The sequence below is a fragment of the Egretta garzetta genome, unplaced genomic scaffold (assembly GCF_000687185.1).
Source record: "Egretta garzetta isolate BGI_Z169 unplaced genomic scaffold, ASM68718v1 scaffold6, whole genome shotgun sequence".
In the NCBI taxonomy this organism is placed as follows: Eukaryota; Metazoa; Chordata; class Aves; order Pelecaniformes; family Ardeidae; genus Egretta; species Egretta garzetta.
Window position 1 is genome coordinate 3118208 of NW_009260080.1, and position 18864 is coordinate 3137071.

General features: G+C 38.1%; 1 protein-coding gene across 2 annotated transcripts in view; it reads right to left on the reverse strand.

Annotated features, from left to right (window-relative positions):
* The window catches only part of WDR37 (WD repeat domain 37), a 41667-nt gene that overhangs the window by 11479 nt on the left and 11324 nt on the right, over nucleotides 1-18864 (reverse strand). For both annotated transcript variants that reach the window (XM_009641348.2, XM_035896811.1), the window contains exons 6-11: nucleotides 13836-13971; nucleotides 12346-12417; nucleotides 10184-10228; nucleotides 6863-6939; nucleotides 5269-5506; nucleotides 4611-4752 (exon numbers count right to left, since the gene is read on the reverse strand). In XM_009641348.2, coding sequence (XP_009639643.1) covers nucleotides 4611-4752; nucleotides 5269-5506; nucleotides 6863-6939; nucleotides 10184-10228; nucleotides 12346-12417; nucleotides 13836-13971 — 710 coding nt within the window. The remainder of the gene's footprint in view (nucleotides 1-4610; nucleotides 4753-5268; nucleotides 5507-6862; nucleotides 6940-10183; nucleotides 10229-12345; nucleotides 12418-13835; nucleotides 13972-18864) is intronic.

An 18864-nucleotide genomic window follows, 5' to 3' on the forward strand; every position in this document is an offset into this window, starting at 1 on the left:
CATTTCAAGAGAGATGTGCTCAACCACTGTGTACCTTCGATGGTCACTAAACAAAACAAAACACTTTCATATTTACCAAGTAACTCTTTAGCTGCATATATGCATCAACGTACTACAAATATATAGCAAAAGCAGTGTATGGTTTAAAAGGTGTATATGAATCCACTAGCTAATAAGCATTCTGTTGCCAATAGGATGCTCATTTATTTCCATTGTTACTAAATTGTCAGAACAAATGCATAAAATCTGTAAAGCACTTGACTGGACCTGTACAAAGATATTTTTTAAGCTAAAAATGGTAAAGATTTCCAACATGAATATTTTAGAAGGCTCCGCATATCAAGACAGACCTCAGCACGTGCAGAGTTCTTGAAGAGAGAAAAACTCATCAAGCACAAATGCAAGAGCATGTCAATGCCAGAGTTGTTCCATGAGGTCACCACATTGGAAGAAGAATGGCCTTCAGAGCCCCAACAAGGCACGGCTGTGCAGGGGTCGGCAAACAAAAGCAGCAGTGAAGCTGGAATGAAAATTGCCATGTAGATGCCAGAAATGATTTGCTCTTCAGAGCACCACCTTAGTTCAACTAGAAGAGTTCTAATCAATAACCTCTAAATTCAATCATTTCTCAATAAGAGAACTGCTGATGCTATATATTACCAAACAAGTATTTTAAAGCAGTATCTGGGGGGGGAAAAGGTGTTAGAATTTGAGTCCCTAATGTAATTTTTGGAGGCTTTAACTCAGGAAGTCAATTTAATTAACATGCAACAAGTAAGTGTCTGGATGGTAATATAAATGTAACCTTTTCCCAGGGCTCTGTTAAACATCTCATAGAGGGATGTGTGGGGATTAACCGTACTAGTAATATAAATTCCTATTGGCACACACACAAAATCAGACAAACACAAATGTATAAGCAAAAATCGGTCTTATTTCCACACCAGTTCACTAATCAGTAGGGAATGAGATGAACAGGGGGCATGGCAAACCTAAAAGAAAATGTTTTTCTATTTTTATCACTATGTGAGCAGGGCACAGGCAAATAAGTCATGTACTGAACTGAGACAAGTCATATATAAGAAAAATGTAAGCAAGCAATGGTTACAGATTGGGAAATTTCCCTAGGAAGATGCAACTTCGAAAAAAGACCTGAATGTACTTTGAAGACTCAGCCAAATGCAGGCTTGAAGAGGGAAAGTACTACCAATGTACTGAACTTGGTCTGTGGATATGTAAGTGTCAAAATATATTACAAAACACACTTTGAGCCAAAATAGATAACTTATTAAAAAGAACTGGTAATTTGTAGAGAAGAAAATATAGGAAACTTTTATCATCGCCTAAGTATCTATTAATATAGGAACAAAGCTCTTCAAGATAAAATCCAGCAGCTAGAAACTGAAGCTAGACAGACTAGGGAGGCAGGAAAAGTTTAACAGGGAGGTTAACTAAACACTAGGGTGAGCAACTTACAGAATTTGCCAAGGGCTAAGTTGAAATGTTGAGCACTGGAACAACCTAACATACAGTTGGCAATTCTACTAGTTCTGCTAATTCTACCTCCTAATTCAAAACCGGCATCAATGCAAGAAGCTTGAGACAGATATACTGATCACAACAGATTCCTTCTGGCCTTACTGGAGGAAAATTTATTTTCTTGGACTGTCATAGTAGTAGACTGTAAGAAATACTCCACGTTTAATAAAACAAGCAGTTATTATGATCAGAATAGCAAAATAATAGGTGATTTCTTAGTCCATTTAAAATACAAATAATCTCTCAGAGCTGGTATACGCACACCTACTTTGAGAGAACAGCACTTTATAGAACAAGGCAATGCTCAGCAACTGCTTCCCATTTTGGATGCTAATTAACTTTATAAATCAGACTCTGCACACAACGGGACTCTCTAGTCTCTCAACACATCCGCATCATTCTGTTACAGTTTTGTTTTTTTTTTTTACAAGATAATGTGCCATTTTGACTAAATCTTCAATCTAACTCCTTAAGGCTACTAAAAGGGAAGCCGAAATTACACCATCCACCGACGCCTTTAGAACAAACCCAGCCGCAAAGCGTGAGACTGCGGGGAACAGGGAACCCTGCGCTCCCCGGCAGGTTTGAGGTCCCCATCGCCTCCCCCGCATTCCCAAACCCAGACACGGCTCCGGGGGGGCGGGGATCCCGTGCCGGATGCACAGTGCAGGCTGCAGGGGCTGCCTGCCCCCTCCGATTTCAGGGTCGGACCCCCAAGGCCAACGCTCGGTCCCCAACGCCGCCCGGCGGCGCGGGGCAGCCCTCGCTCCCGAGAGGAGCTGGGCATCGGTCGGGAGAGAAGCGAGCGCCTGGCAGCGTCAAACAGCGCGCGAGGGATCGACGCTTTGAACTCTGAGCCACGCACTGCTAGGATTCGGTGACGGTTCGGGTCCCTCGTGAGGGGGAGCCTCGGGATGGAGCAAGATTTTGGGGGCTACGACACAATCAACACTACATACTGGCCTCCCGATTGAGATGTTTGGCATCTAATTATACTGGTTAACACGTTAGGAGTTGTGCTGGTGAAATGCCCAGGAAAAAAAAAAAAAAAAAAAAAAATAGCTGCTCTGTGAGCTCTAGACAGCTATTCATCAGGTCCTACTTAGCAAGAGGCTGTTAAAACTTACGGTTGAGGACTTTAAATCATCAGCGTTAATGACTGTAACATCCAATTTACAGAACTGATTCCAAGAGCCTATCAAAATACTAAAAACTTGGCAAATTATTCAGACAGACATTCAGAAAAGCCAAAAAATGTCTTGTCTGTATGTATTTTCTAGTCAACAGATAAACCAGTTTCCTCCATGCTGCTTAATGTGAGAAGATTGTTATAGCGTTGATTAGAGAGTAATTTAAAAATATTTTGCCAATAGGCAGCACAATAACGGACCAAAAATAAAATCCCTCAACGTATGTCTCGACTGCAAAATACCAAACTCCCATCTCCACTCTGAGTGCGTTCCTCAGTGAAATACTCATCTTCCAAAACAGAATCATCTCTTCAACAAAACAGAGAGCTGAACCACCTTAGGCATTAAAGTCAGTTTTGAGACTCTTAAAAGTTAGTGTATTTGGTAAAAAAGCCTACGTCAATACTACAAACTCATACATTCACAGAACAAAATGGAAATAGGCAATACAACAGACAAACACAAATATGAAGACAATTAAAAGCCGGAATAAAAGAGTGACCAAAGAGGTTGCTCAAGGTCTATTCCATTCATAAAAATAAACTCCCTGATAGTTTATAGGTCTCAGTGACACAGAGGCCAAAATACCAGCTTTTACAGTATGCACCATCACCCCAGACCAACATCATTTGGTCTCGGCATCCATATAGAAGAACACTAATGTCAGTCATGTTCCTTTCTCTGAAAAAAATGTCCTGGGATAAAGCAATTATTAGCTCAGAAAAAAAATGGAGGCACCAAATGGACACAAAAGCTTCCAATTTTTACAAGTCATTCTAGAAAAAGCAATACAAAAGTACAAAAATGATGGCATGAAACAATTCTAGGATGCAGACCACAAAATAAAAGTTTACTCTTCTATCAGAAGATGGCTACTTATACGGCATGATTGTCATGCACCAAATAATTTATCAAGCTGAGGAGTCCAGGGCAGAGGGGGCTTAAAGAGGTTTTACTTTAGATACAGGTTAGCCAACAGCGGGGAAAATGAGAAAGTGGATACTGAAACTCAGTCATAAGGCAAACTACACATTCGAATTAACAAAAAAATAGAAGCATGAATAAATCTTTCTGGTTTTTGTTTTGAGCTAGGACTGACAATCATCTTTTGTTCTGAAGACGGGAGGTGAAATTTGTTTCTGAAACAGTCAAGTTCAAACATTCCAAAATCTTAAAAAAAGTTTTGCTTCCTTGGCTAAAGCATTTCAAAGTTACTCCTGCATTTTCCATGTATCAAAGCTCTGATTAACAGAATGGTAAGTCAACACCATAACATAGATTCTCATGACTACATTTCCCATATTCAACAGTAGCCGGTATAAAAACTTAAAGCCTAAATTGGCAACTAAAAATGTTACACGAAAACCACTGTTTTGACAGAACATGGTAATCAGTGCCCTTACTTTAATTTCTTATTTTATGTACAAATTAGAAGATTTAGCTTAAAGAGTAAAAATTAATCCTGCTTCTTTTTTTCTTTTTTCCCAGTGGTTCCAAAGAAGTAACCTTTATTTCACACTGAGTATCATGACAAGCAGAGGTAATCTGCTTGATCAACTGCATTACAGCAATACCCCTAAACTACGGGCATAACCAATGCCAAAAACAACCCTCATACCTTTAATTGTAAGGAGTTTTATCTAGACTTACCATATCAGCAATATCACACCAAGAGCCCTGGCTGCTGTTTTGGAAATTAAGTACTGCTGTTTTACATTTGAAGGAGGACAGTTAGGGGTTTCTGTGAAAATCAGTCTCATAAAACAGGGGAATGAACTTAGCACCTCAAAAAGAGCACAGGAACAGTTTTGTTCAGATTAGCAACTGAATACATTTATACTTTTGGAACTTGTAAAAACCTGTGAAGGAACTGTCACTTACTCTGTGTGGCCCTGAAAGACATTCACAGAATGGATAGAAGGATCTCTGAAATCCCACAGACGGAAGGTTGTATCGCGTGATGATGTCACCACAAGACGTTGGGTGGGATGTGTACAACAATGTGTTAGCTCTTGGTCATGCCCTACAATCACAGATGAGAACATGTAAGGTAATGAAAATAAGACTTTTCATTTCCACATACACTTGGAATGAAATGCTGATGATTCTTTTTTCCCCCGAAAAAGTAAAATAATAATAAATATTCTGAACTCTTACATTACTACTGCTGTAAAAGTTTAGAACTATATTGAAAAGGAAAAAAAAAACCACTACTCACTTCACATAATTATTAAGTAGCGATAGATTACTGCTACTTAATATATGCCACGAACACAGCAAAAGCACTTTGCAAGGACTAAAATTTGGCTACCTTTAGTTTAATAGCAACTGCTTCATATAATATAGCACAACCTTAAAAGAAAACAAATTCATGCTTAGAGGATTAACAAGGTTGGAATGTTAGAAACCATTACAATAGCGAGCAGCAACTCAAACAGTACTCCAGAGAAACAACCTAGCTTTCCCAATGTTTTAATAGCTACAAATAATCCCACATATAAAAATAAAACACCATTTTTTTTTGTGAGTGAACAAATACCTGTAAGCGAATGGACAAGTTCGGAAGTCTCTACATCATACAGATTTGCTGTCCTGTCCCATGATGCTGTCACAGCTTGCTTCCCCCCAACAAGCCAGTCGGCTGCTATGACCACTCCTTGATGGCTTTTGAGTGAAGTTAATGGAGCTCTGACAGTGGGACAATCACTAGAACCATCTCCATCTCCATCAGGTTCATCTTTATCTGAGAACTCAACTTCATCTTCTCCAGACATTTGCTATATAAGGCAAGAGAAATAAGATTTAGAATAAATGGAAAGGAATATGCCTCCAAGTTATGTTTTACAGTGTAACTGCTTCCCAGTCCCCAAATGTCAATGTGAGTAACTTAAGCCTATAGAATCTAGCCTATTCAGGTATTCACTATCAAAAACTTAGCTGAAGGAATAACACCAGTGAGTTAAATGCAGTTTTAATAACTACTTTAATTTAAAATCTCTTCTGATCTGTTTAGCTCTGAATATCTGTCCCCTTTACTATGTGGTAAGTCTTTTATATTCCCCTCACTGCATTACCCTTGAGTTTCATTGTAGCACATGTACCAGGGGACCTTTTTTCCTTTAAATTTTTAGCAGTAGGAAGCACCTAACAGGACACTGACTATTTTAATCTTTGGGAAGACAATCATTTACAGCCATATTTTTATCCATTAGAACCAAAATCATTACATCAATCTTTTTCTGCTGGTCAATACACTGCCATCATGCAGCGCTGATGTAAACTGGATGCAAAATACATTATTTTGCTAACCAGGAAGCATCAATCTCTGAATCCTAATTCACTTATGCAAGACAAATCCACTTTTCTTTCATGATATTTGGTTGTGAAAAAGGTAACATTTGTACCACTCTTTCAAAATGGAAATGCCAAATAAATAAACTGAATCAAATATTTTCCATTCAGAAATCTATCTCACATTATACAGCCATCTCTTGCCCCTACTCAGCTTACTGAGAAGCTCATGCTTGTGTTTGTCTTCACAGTTTAGTAAGGGTGCTTTTAAGACAAATACAGCATTTGACAGTCTACAGTAAATACTGACTAAATAAAAGCCTGGGGACAACAATGTCAGATAGCATGATAAGTGCTGGCAAGGGTCAATTAGAAATCAAATTTAAAGATACAATTAAATAAATGCCAAAACCCCAAGCCTTTACCATCAGTTTTCAATTCATAGCAACTATAGCTAATACAGATGCCTCAGTAAGTTAAGCTACAAGAATTTAACTAGTTTAAAAAGAACTTCATTATTATTTATTATTTGAATTATTACAAAAAAATTTTACTCGACAGTTCATTTACTTACACGTTTATCACCATGAACAAAAAGTCAATTAATTTACTTGCAGCTGCATATTCTATTCTGCACTACAGATCTTTGAAAACACGAAGTCTTTTTTGAAAGAAAGGCTGAAATGTATGTTAAACTAAAACATTAAAATCCCACCTTCTGTAATCCTGAAATAATGTAATTTTTTAATTATGTATAAATTTAACATTCAGTCTTATCATAAAACCTGTATCTGATGCAATTGCTGTGCAATTAGTTTGGTTGCAGTAAGTTGATTGCTTACATTGCAGTCTGCCGTTGGCTGAGGTGTAGGCAACTGTACTATGTACCTCCAGATGTGAGCTGTCTGGTCTCCAGATGCTGCACAGGGGGAAGGGGGGGGCAGGGGGGAAGAGACACAGACAGACTAAATAAGGGCATTTCCATGGACAATAAAAACAACATTACATTGGGCAACAGTGTATGAGTTGCATCTTTGTCTAACAGGTATCATTACGACCTTTTTGGTAAGCAAGTCTCAGCATCAACCATTACGTTCCTGGCTTCAGTACTGATAAGAACATAACTCATTATGCAAAATACAAGTAGCTACCAAATTAATTATTCCTACAGTGGAAACACCCACCTAAATACTACACATCAGAACATGAATATCACTGCTGTTCTAATAAGTAACATTTGAAGAAGGCATTTAATACATCAACAGGTCCCATGCTTTATCTGCTATTTCTCAAAATACTGAGGTTCCTCTTCATTCAGTGATTTCTTCCATGATATGTTTTTAGTGTGGTTTTAATGAGAAACCCAAAAGAGCAAGTGTGAAGTTCTTCTGCTTCTGCCTTAAGCAACTCAACTTAACTAGCACCAGTTAACAGCTCAGCAGGTACCATCTGATTTTAGACTTCATTTGTTTTTTAAATAGACTTATCCAGTATTAATTAAGGAGAAACTCAAGATTCTCCTTGTTACGGACAGAACAAACATGCTCTAATACCTAGGGGTGCAGTGTTGAGAGTTCTAGATTGAGAAGAAAACCAGTTTGTAATGAGTATGCATAGATCTGCCAAGTGCAATGTACATGAAAGCACTAGGAAAAAAATCTCATCTCACAGACCAAGTAAGAAGGCTAGAAGAAAGGTCAGCCTTGTATTATTTATGGTGTCAGTATTCTGGATCAGGGAGGAAGATTTTTTATTTTAAACAGTTCTAAATCAATCCAGTGACACTGAAGAACAGGTCTGCTGAAAACTCCCAATGGAAATACTTTGCAGAACCATCCCTCAGAAAAATAATAGAAGAACAAAAATCTAGCTATGGGCAGCTTTTGTTTGGTGATTGGTTCGTTTGGGTTTTTATAAGTCAGTTTATATAGCAACATTGTTTATGGTACTGAAACAATAACTACAGTTATCATACGAAAACTGAAAAATCCGAAGAGCCAGACTTATATCGTTAACCTAGATAGAAGGCATTCTACTCCCTACCTTCCTTTAAAGTGGTCACCATAGATGCAGAAAGAAGCAGTGTTTTTATTTCTAACCTCAGTAATAATTATCCTCATTTTCCAATGACGCACCTAATAGCAGCAAATTGAATCCAGTTCTCTTTAATCCCAAAGCTAGTGCCCTAATTGATGGACCATATGAACCACAGTATGAACCACATTAGACAGTTTTCAAACCTGAAGCTGCATTAATGGTATTCTCAGTCCTGAAAAAACCTTTATATTTAACAGTCAAATTTTCAAGCTGTTTTTAAAGCATACTCAGTATCACAATATTCTTGTCCTTTGCCTCTGGAAACATCACATGTTTCAAAAGGGTTAAGATAGAATAGAACAGACTATTTCAGTTGGAAGGGACTTAGAACGATCATCTAATCCAACTGCCTGGCCACTTCAGGGCTGACCAAAAGTTAAAGCATGGTATTATGGGCATTGTCCAAATGCCTCTTAAACACTGACAGGCTTGGGGCATCGACCACCTCCCCAGGAAACCTGTTCCCGTGTCTGACCACCCTCTCAGTAAAGAAATATTTCCTTATGTAAAGTCTAAGCCTCTCCTGGCACAGCTCTGAACCATTCCCACATGTCACTGGATATCAGGGAAAAGAGCTCAGCACCTCACTCTCCACATCCCCTCATCCCCTCCTCAGGAAGCTGTAGAGAGCAACCATGTAGCCCCTCAGCCTCCTTTTCTCCAAACTAGACAAACCCAAAGTCCTCAGCTGCTCCTCACAGGACATGCCTTCCAGCCCTGTCACCAGCTGTGTTGCCCTCCTCTGGATGCATTTGAGGACCATCACATCCATCTGAAATTGTGGGGCGCAGAACCCCACACAGCATTCAAGGTGAGGTTGCACCAATGCTGAATGCAGCAGGATAATCACCGCTTTTGACCCACCACTTAAGCACTGTTTGATGCACCCCAGTATGCCCTCGTGGCTGCCAGGACACACTGCTGATTCCTGTTGAGCCTGCTATTGACCAGCACCCCCAGATCCCTTTCTGCAGGGCTGCTCTCCAGCCACGCCTCTCCCAATTTATACTTGTGCCTGGCATTGCTCTGTCCTGGGTGCAGAATCTGGCATTTGGACTTGGTAAATTCCATCCCATTAATCATAGCCCAATGCTCCAACCTATCTTAAGATCCCTCTGCAAGGCCTCTTGTCCCTTAAGAGAGTCAACAGCACCTCACGGTTCGGGATCATCAGCAAACTTGCTAATGGCGCATTCAGCTCCTGCATCCAAATCGTTGATAAACACATTGAACAAGACTGGCCCTAGAATTGAACCCTTCGGAACACTGCTGGTGACTGGTTGCCAGCCAGATGTAGCCCCATTTGCTGCAACGCTTTGAGCTCTGCCCTTCAGCATTTCTTCACCCAATGCACCGTGAACCCGCTCATCCCACAGTTGGACAACTTGTCCAGAAGGATCCTGTGAGGGACAGTATCAAAAGCCTTGCTAATATCCAGAAAAACTGCATCCACCACCTTCTCTTCATCCACTAGGTGGGGGACCTTATCACAGGATATCAAATGAGTTAAACAGGACTTTCCCTTTGTGAACCCATGTTGACTTTGCCTGATGATTGCATTATTCTTTAAATGCCTTTCAACAATACCTAGTATAATGTTCTCCATAATTTTTCTGGGAACCGAGGTTAGACTAACAGGTCTGTAGTTCCCTGGGTCTTCCCTCACACCCTTCTTGTAGATGGGAACAACACTGGCTAGCTTCCTGTCAGCAGGGACCTCCCCAGACTCCCAAGACTCCCATCTCTGGTAGATGATGACAGGGGTCCTGCCATAAGACCCGCTAGCTCCTTCAGTATCCTGGGATGAATCCCATCAGGCCCCATGGACTTGTGAACATTCAGCTGATGTCTGATTCTAAGTGTCTGATTTGGAGCAGGTAAGCACAAATGACAATGGAGAAGATCTAGCTCTAATTTGTTATGCCTTAAAACATAAAAATAATTCAATCAACAAGGATACTGACAGAGCAATAGGAAGAGGGGCTACAACCAAAAAGATGCTGGTGAATGAGACTTATTTTTCCATCACGACTAACACACCGAGCATATGAAAAATCTTTACATACCTGTAAGGGCCACTTGCTCAGTTGGATGAAACTTTATGGAATTTACTGTGTAAAAGAAAGTAAAGGTTTAAGTTAGTATACTAAAAAGAATTATTTTACAATGTTTTATAACTAAAAGCATTGAAACATCAAGAAGTCTTGTTTTAATTTTTTGTAGTATAGCAATCTCTTCAGTGAGATAAAGCACAATGGTATTTTGAGTACATAAGCCTATGTAGTGTCATGAAAGCACCTATAGCTGATTATACAACAATATATATTTTCTAGCAAGTTACTTCCCGAATCTAAGCACAAGTGTTTCATGTTACAGAGGATAAACAAACCACATTCAAATAATCGTGTGTAAGCTGACAAGAGATAATGCTCTGGAATTCCATAATGAGAATTTAAATATTCATAACTATTTCTAACATAATGAAAACTTACTATATATATGACCATCAAGTTTCTGATTATTGCTTAAGACTGCAAGAACAAATGCCTAAAAACCTAATGCAAGTAATACAAATTAGATTTCAGTCCTGCAACCATGTGTAAGCAAAACATGATTGTTTTAAAATAGTCCTGCAAGAATTTTATCAGCCTACAAAGCTGCTCTTCATTTTTTATTTCAGTGCATAAGATTCAATTACTTTTCATTATTGAGCACTTTCATTTGCAAAATCCATAAGCTTCTCTTCAACTGTTCTTCAAGAAAGAACTTAGAAGTAATTTCCATCCATTGTACAAGTAAAACAGATGCTTATGTTGTCAGGAGAGCGTGGTGTCATGAGTCTAAAAAGATATTCCTTGAATTGTTCACAATGAATTAATTCAACAGTGCACCAACTGCTGGCACCCCACACCTTTACTCCATTTCAAACCAACTGTCAAATGTAAACAAGAAAACCTTAAATTAAAAATACATGGATTTTTATAGAATTTACATATTGTTTATACATTATAGCATACATTTTTTTTAATTTTTTTTTTTAGTTTACACATAACTGTTTAATACAGGTGAAAGCTTTTTTTATTTTCACAGTTACCCAAATAGCAATTTAAAAAAAAAAAACAAACCAACCTATCAGCATGAAAAAGCAAGTGATGGGAGTTTTTAAATGTGACTTTCTGGAGGCTACAGTTACCCTCTTCACACAGCAAGTAGCCTGAGATATCCGAACAAACTAAAAAGTGTTCCCCTTTGTTTCTATGATTCTATCTATTGGTAGATTTGTGCTGTAGGAGGTAGTAGCCATATAGCAGGAAAAAAAAGTATGGTTGAAGCAGCTGACCACTCTCTGGATAAGTTAATTCCATTTGTATCTTTGCCACAACGTTCATGTGACGTGCTAGCTGAGTTACTTAACCAAACATACCAGGTCAACAACTGCGTCCCTCATTTTCTGGGTGCATGACTCTACACTCCAGGGTATGAACACTCAAAGTGCTCAACTCTTGACAACAAGTTAAAGCTATGGAAAACCTCTCCACCTTTTGTCTATAAAACCATATATTGTAACCCATTATGAGGAGAAGGGGGGTAATCAGGTACTCATCAAACTGGACACCAACAATTAAGATTAACATCAAAAACACTGCACTGCACCTCTCCACCCAAGGAGGGGTTTAAAAACAGTGTTTCCGAAATATCCATACTGGTATAGAGGAAGACAAATGCCTATATTGAATTAACTGTCTTCAAAACAAGTTTTTAATACTATGCAACAAATTATATATGGGATCATCTATTAAACAAAAAAGTACAAATAGATGGTCACGCAGCATCTAGCATCTGCATCGTGTATTCTAAATGTAACACAGATCCTGCAAAACAGCTCACTTCTGATGATATGTATTTCTCTTGTTCTGCATATGCATAAGAACTCGATGAGTTCTGACATTTAACTTCTGGGTGTCGTAACTGTGCCTGTAAATGTCTTCATACAGACTTGTTTATTCATTTAGCATTTACAGAACTGTCTTAATACGCCTCTCTAAGAAAGAATCATAGTATAAAACATTCTCTCTGTGAGGATTAATGGAACTCCACAATTAACTTGTTAATGGTGTTGGCAAACCTGCAAGTGAAACCACAATAAACATTTCTGCAGTCATCCAAAACCCACTTCCCCCGCCCAACACATTCTGTTTCCAGGTTTCACAACATGCCCTTATCTTACCTGACCCAACATGCCCTACATACTTGACCAGGCACTTCCCTGTTTCTATGCTCCACAGCAAAGCAGTGTGATCTACAAAGATTAAAAAGTCACTGTAAATATTGTTACAAATGTATGGCTTTCACTTTTAATTGATTCAACAAACAAATTATCTTTGAACATTTCATACCATATGAAATAGACTTCAAATGTAGAAAAGACCAACTCCTCCCGATTATTACCTTATAAATAAAATATAAAAGCTTCCTATCATTATAACTTAATATGCATCTCAAAAAAGTGAAGATGCTGTCCCAATCGGATTAATTGCAGTAAGTATTGAAAGGCAAATTCTACTTTTGCTATTTTTTCTAACTTGGTCATATACTTATGTATAATGCCCCAACTGCATATCATGAGATTCAGAAAGAACACAGAAGGCATTCAGTGGTGGAAAAGTCAGGCAGCCACTACAAACAAGAATTCTATGCACAAACTATTTTTACTTCCCGCATAGAAGTCCCAAATGCATACAGGTCGCTGCAGAGTCCTACAAAAACTTACTTAAAAAGGGAAGAGCTCCCAATGCCAATCCTTTACCCTGCCACACCCCAAAATAAATAATTAATATAAGTATTTGTAAATGGGGACAACCTTAATGCTAAATTGGAGGATGGCTGTTTCCAAGTTAAATCAGGGGAAAGACAAGACATCCCACACAAAGACAAAACGTGCCCCTCAGTGGTCGCGCAAAAAAGCTAACAGTTCAGTTTATGAAGCAGAGGTTTCTGGTCCATAGCATTTACGTCCACTAAGTGTTGTCAGATTCTGTTCCAGTTTCAAAAGACTGCCACTTCAAACTGACCAATTCTAACCAGCTATGGTTTATTTCCCTAACAATTTTCCAAATCCACACAAGACACTAGATTGATTTTTGGATCACAGTAGGTTTAGTGACTTATTCAGTAGTACCTGTTCCCTCTCTTAAGTAGAAAGGAAGGAATCTAGTAAGTTACATAAGATCTGAAAATTAAGATTTTTAGTTGCTCCTAGATCCTTAGGCAAAAGCCAGATGAATGTAAGAATATAAAAATATGCAAACTATGATTAAGTCTACAGCTTCTATAAACCAAAGGCTAAACACTACTACAGCAGGAAGCCTGTGGTGATCTCTGTATACAACAGCATAGTATTCTGTGCAAGAGACCTCTCCAAGCAAGCAGCTCCCTGACCCACCCCTTTACACCATCCGACAGGCTAGAGCTGATGCTAAGAAGAGCATGGCCTGCATGGAAGTTACCTGGCATGTACTTTGGAAAGATCAACAAGGACACCTGGACCTTCTAAAGGTTGAATGCATTTCAAGGAAACTGCAGTTTAAGAATTTTTCAGCTACTGAACTTCTTTAAATCAACTCTTCCAGTGTGGAGATAAGAATTTTGATCTACATTTGCTATAGCTTAGGGACTAAACCAGAATTTTCTAAAGATTCAAGCAACACAAAACTTTACCAGCAGATGCAGTTCCCAACACCACTGGTTGAGTTTTCGCGACACTGACATCCCAAATACCATCCCTGTGGCCAACATATTCCTTTACCAGTTGACAGATTGCCCTTGATGTTGTAGTTTTGAAACTGGATACAATCTGAAATAGCAGAGACACCAACATATTTTTTCCACATTGACCCAAGATTAAGTCATTATCTCACAAACATAAATAGATACTAACTTTTTCATAATTATTCTTCAGTGTTCTGATAGTTCACTATTGCCAAAAATTTGATGGTAGGAAAGTGAGTTTGGATGCAAACATACCTCTTAATTTCTTTTTTCTTTTCTTTTTTAGTAACACCCCCCCGTTTTACAGATTGCAAGGTAAACTATGCTCTACTACAATAATGCAATCTCATTGGAGTAACACATTGTACAAGTGCAGTATGCACCTCCCATTCAGTTTGGGTAAAGGATTATAATAAAAAACAGAACAAAAAAAAACCTCAAAATTTTCCTTGCCTATCCCCAAACAAGTACATCTGATAACTTAAAGATAGTGCATGTTATCCTGCATACGTCTTTGAAACATGTACTTATTACATAATTGTAGTGAAATCCAGAAACATTCCCATTTAAAACACTCACTGCTGTTTCTCTTCGGAACTGCACAAAGCTCATCAAATCAAACATCAACCTGAGAGCATATGCCCATTTATTTGCGTAATAAAGCTTTTTTTTTTTTTTCTTAAAGATACGTCAAGCTCATCTGAACATTTGATAAGCACATTCCCTCAAAGTCAATGCTATTAGGGGAAAATAGAGAAGAGTCATTAAATCCAAATTAGTATGTGCATAAGTAATACCAAGTGAAAGGAAGAAAAAGCCTAGCAAAAATGGTAAAACGACAAGGCACTATAGTACAGGAAGGCTGAAAACACTCAGTATCTACAGAAAGGAACAAAATTGCATTTTCAGATGAAAGGGGAGTGTAGAAAAAAAAGTTTGTCTTGCTGGAACACAGCCAGAAACAACTGAAATCAAGAGTGGTGAAAGATGACTTCAGAAAGCAAAACCACTGTTAAAAATACCCTATTTTTACCCCACCAGTCTTGAAGCACATAACTGTTCTTTGAGAAAGACTACCTGAAAAGCTTTGTTAGAACTAAAACAAAAAGACAACTTCCATTTATCCAAGTATTCCTCTGCATGCAATTATGGGCAGGTATCTGTATGACCAGTTAAGGTCAAACCTTTAAATGCTTCAACACAAATCACATTAAGACTTATCTACAGCTTAGTAAAAGTTAAAAAATTAATTAAGTCTACATTTCAGATACAGTAAACTAAGGTTAAAATCCCATTAGTTTTTGGTATCAAAAGAGAAGGTCTCAAGTATGCCATTAAAGCAAATTACTTCCACAAAGATTTCTAAAAGTTACGGAGTATCAGCAAGAACATTCCAAATCCTGGACATCTCAACTTTCCAATGATGAAATGATAATGTCCTATTTGAATTCCAAATTAACAGCTAATATGCATTTTGGTTACACAGCAGAAGGAACAATCATTAAGGACGCGTTGAAAAGAAAACGGTAAAGATCATTAGTTCAACCATAGTGCAGTTTCATAAGCCTTGAACATAATCCTACAGATGCAGTCCTTAAACTAAGTAGAGTCACATATGAGAAGTGGAACAGCAGAATTAAGAAAACAGTTAAGGATTAATATAGTGCTCAGCTCAAATTCTAAACTTGAAGCTTTTCAACTCTCAACCCCACACTCAAACTATGCTTGCACTCTGTCTTTCCAATGTTGAGTCAAATCCTCAGCAAAAGTTTTCTAGGAGAAATTATCTCCTACTCATCAGCAAGCATAGATTTTCCAAAACTGCTGGGCAGTGGTTCCACTGATCATTTAATGGCAAGGCTGTAAAACTCCTTTTGAAGTACTAGCAGTCTTGAATGAACACACAGAAGATTTCAAGAACACTATCTAACACTAAATATCCACAAATATAGATATTTATTTAATGCACACTTTTTCTACACATGTTTTTTTTCTTCCCATACCAGTAATCAGATAAACTAGATAGCACCTGGATTACTTCTTGGTTCCTTAACCATACATGAACAATTTTCCAAGACAGGGAAGGACATACTTAAATAACATGCAACTTGCTAAAAAGAGGTCTCTGCACTGCAGAAAGTTCTTAAAATAACTTCAGCAGATCTGAGGTTATCATATACAAATGCAAATAAGCAATCATATCTTGAGTGTGTTTCATCTTTGTCTGTCTGTCTTAAATCCATACAGTTTCATGTACTTCTTTCTATACAGAGATTCGTTAATAAGGATACGATTGTTTACCATGTAAACAATTGAAAACTGAACACAAATTGAAACAACAGCATGGCACACAAATTGAAGCACTTTGTAAAAATGTCTCTTAAGCAGACAGGACACATTAGAAATAAGAATGAAAGCTTGGTCAACTCAGGACCCGTCCAGCAGCATGACTCTGTGACTGATGAACAGAATTTCCTGTGGAGATACATTAAGCAGTGAGGTCAAAAACTCCATCTTCCAAAAATTTTTATTCCCTTCAACTGCTGGGTGAAGAAATACCTTCCTTTAAGAGTCCTTTTCCTGATCCAAAAGAATCAGAGATCCTGAAAATTAGTTTATGATGGAGACAGTTATATGATTTCAGTTTATTTTAGGATTCTGCATAAACTGTTAATGTTTTCCTGATGTCTTAACAACTGTCATAGCCAGGGACTGTTAACATCAGCAATAACAACTTGTTAACATCAGAACATGAATTTCACATAGCAATTCCTGCACCTACAAACAATTGCAATTAAATTACAGGATCTTGTCCATTAACATATACAAAAAATTACTTTTAGAGTACCAAGTACTAAATCTACTCTATCTCTTCAGGATTTGGGCACTGGTGGATAACCTCTGCTGCTAAAAGCATCCTTTTCCGATATAGTTTTGCCAACTTAATATTCAGACTCCTAACTCAGCTAAGGGATAAACAGTATCCAGGTATGCGAATTTTCTATGAAGGGTTTGAATTAAGCATGTTTACCTCAGCATTTTCCCCAAGAAAATGAACAGATTGCTTTAGTCTTAGCATGTCTTGCCAACATTAAAGCAGTCAAAGGGTCAGCTTTCTCATTAGCACAAGCAAATATTGAAAGCTCTTTTCAGAACAAACCTAAACTCTTTGTAGGTTGGCAATCAGAAAAGTGTAATTGCACACAATTACACAAAACAATTGCTTTGTAAAACTTACGTCTCCTCTAATAATCCACAGGGAAAAGATAATAAAATAATAAAAAAACCCCAACAAACCCAGACTTCTGACAAGTTTTAAATTAGGCATACAGTAACAGTGTAAAGGATGGGCCAAAGAGAAAAGTTGCAATCCACTACCCCACTGCGTCTGGAACACAATCCATTTCTGGGAACAGCACTGTTCATTCGGCGTTCATAAATACAGACATAAGAATTTCAAAGCTCTTGAATTCTTAAAACTCTTCAAGTGTCATTTTCTCAGACAGTATATTAGGGAACTCTAATTGCATCCAGTCAGGATACAGACAGAAAGAGCACAGTTTGTTAGGAACTTAGTTATAGCCTTTCCTGACTTTTGGCTTTAGTCTCTTTGTGGGTCAAGAGACAAAAGATTGCAGCTTTGACTCTTCTGTGTAGGAAGGAAAAAGTGGTTTAAATAAAGCCACGCCCATGAAGTGCAGAAAGGTGTCAAAGAACACACTGGGGAGAGATGCCACCAACTTCGTCATTACCCTCAGCTCTCCTCTCTACCCCCCAGTAAACTCTGACTCAAAGTTGTGGAAAGAAATATATCAGCACATTCAAACATCTGTTGGTTATCGATTGATATCATAGATATGTACGATGTCTATAAAAAGGTATTAAATCCTTCACGTTCCACTACTCATGACTACTTTGCTGTGCATGCATATCAGAACACCGGGAAGCAAAGCAGCTACCCAGAAGTCTCCACCCCATACTTCCCAGCTTCCCACGCTGAAGCTGCGAGGTCCACCCGCCTTGCTCAGGAACGAATATGAGCACTGCATTGCAAGCAAGTAAAAGACAACAAGCATTTAACACTGGCCTTAAAAAAAACCAAAAAACCCCAAACCAAACAAACAAAAACCACAAACACACCAACCAAACCCCATCACTACACTAGAGAAAGTATTAATACATAACTACATAATAGGTGTACTAATACTACATGGTCCCTATTAATATCATGTTGTCCTTATTTAAGTGGCCTCATTAAAGAATTCTTAAGTCATTAACTCTGAAGAAAAAGGAGGCACCTCTGCATTAGATGGGCTTGCATATAAAGACAGAAGTTTGAGAAACAATAAAATTAAAAAGGAGACCAAATAAACCACAGTAACTTAGATCTATTTCACCACACCACTCTCGCTTAGTGTCAACTTTCAGACTACTTAACAGATGGTATTAGCAAGACACCTACAGTCATTCCATAATCACACATCAGCCTCCAATACAGGTCAGCACAGAGCTTCCTATGTAGTTGGTTCATGTACCACATCCCACTGTGGTTTCCTCACATTTCATTTACCCTTAATAATGTGTCGTGAAATGACCCTGAGACAGGGCAAAAAGAGCAGCAAGTAAACTCTCTATGAAAACTGAAAAAGGGGAGAGAAAGAGGAAAACAAAAATACCGGACAGATGCAGATGTGCAAAATGAAAAACATCAGAAAGTGTAACTGTGCTAAGAGACCAGGCAAAAAGATCACTAGTTACTAATTTGCAAGGCTTGCAATATAAAGGAAACAAACCGTTCTAGTCTCATAGCTAAAAAATAAAAACAAATTTTAAACCCCCACAAAAACCTGTCATAGCACATATATAGATGCCTACTTAAATCCCCATTTCAACTGCAATACCCAAATCTTTATTCAGAAATTTACCAAGTTCTCTATTTCCTTCATGAAATTGAGTATTTTTTTAGTTCCCTTTACAA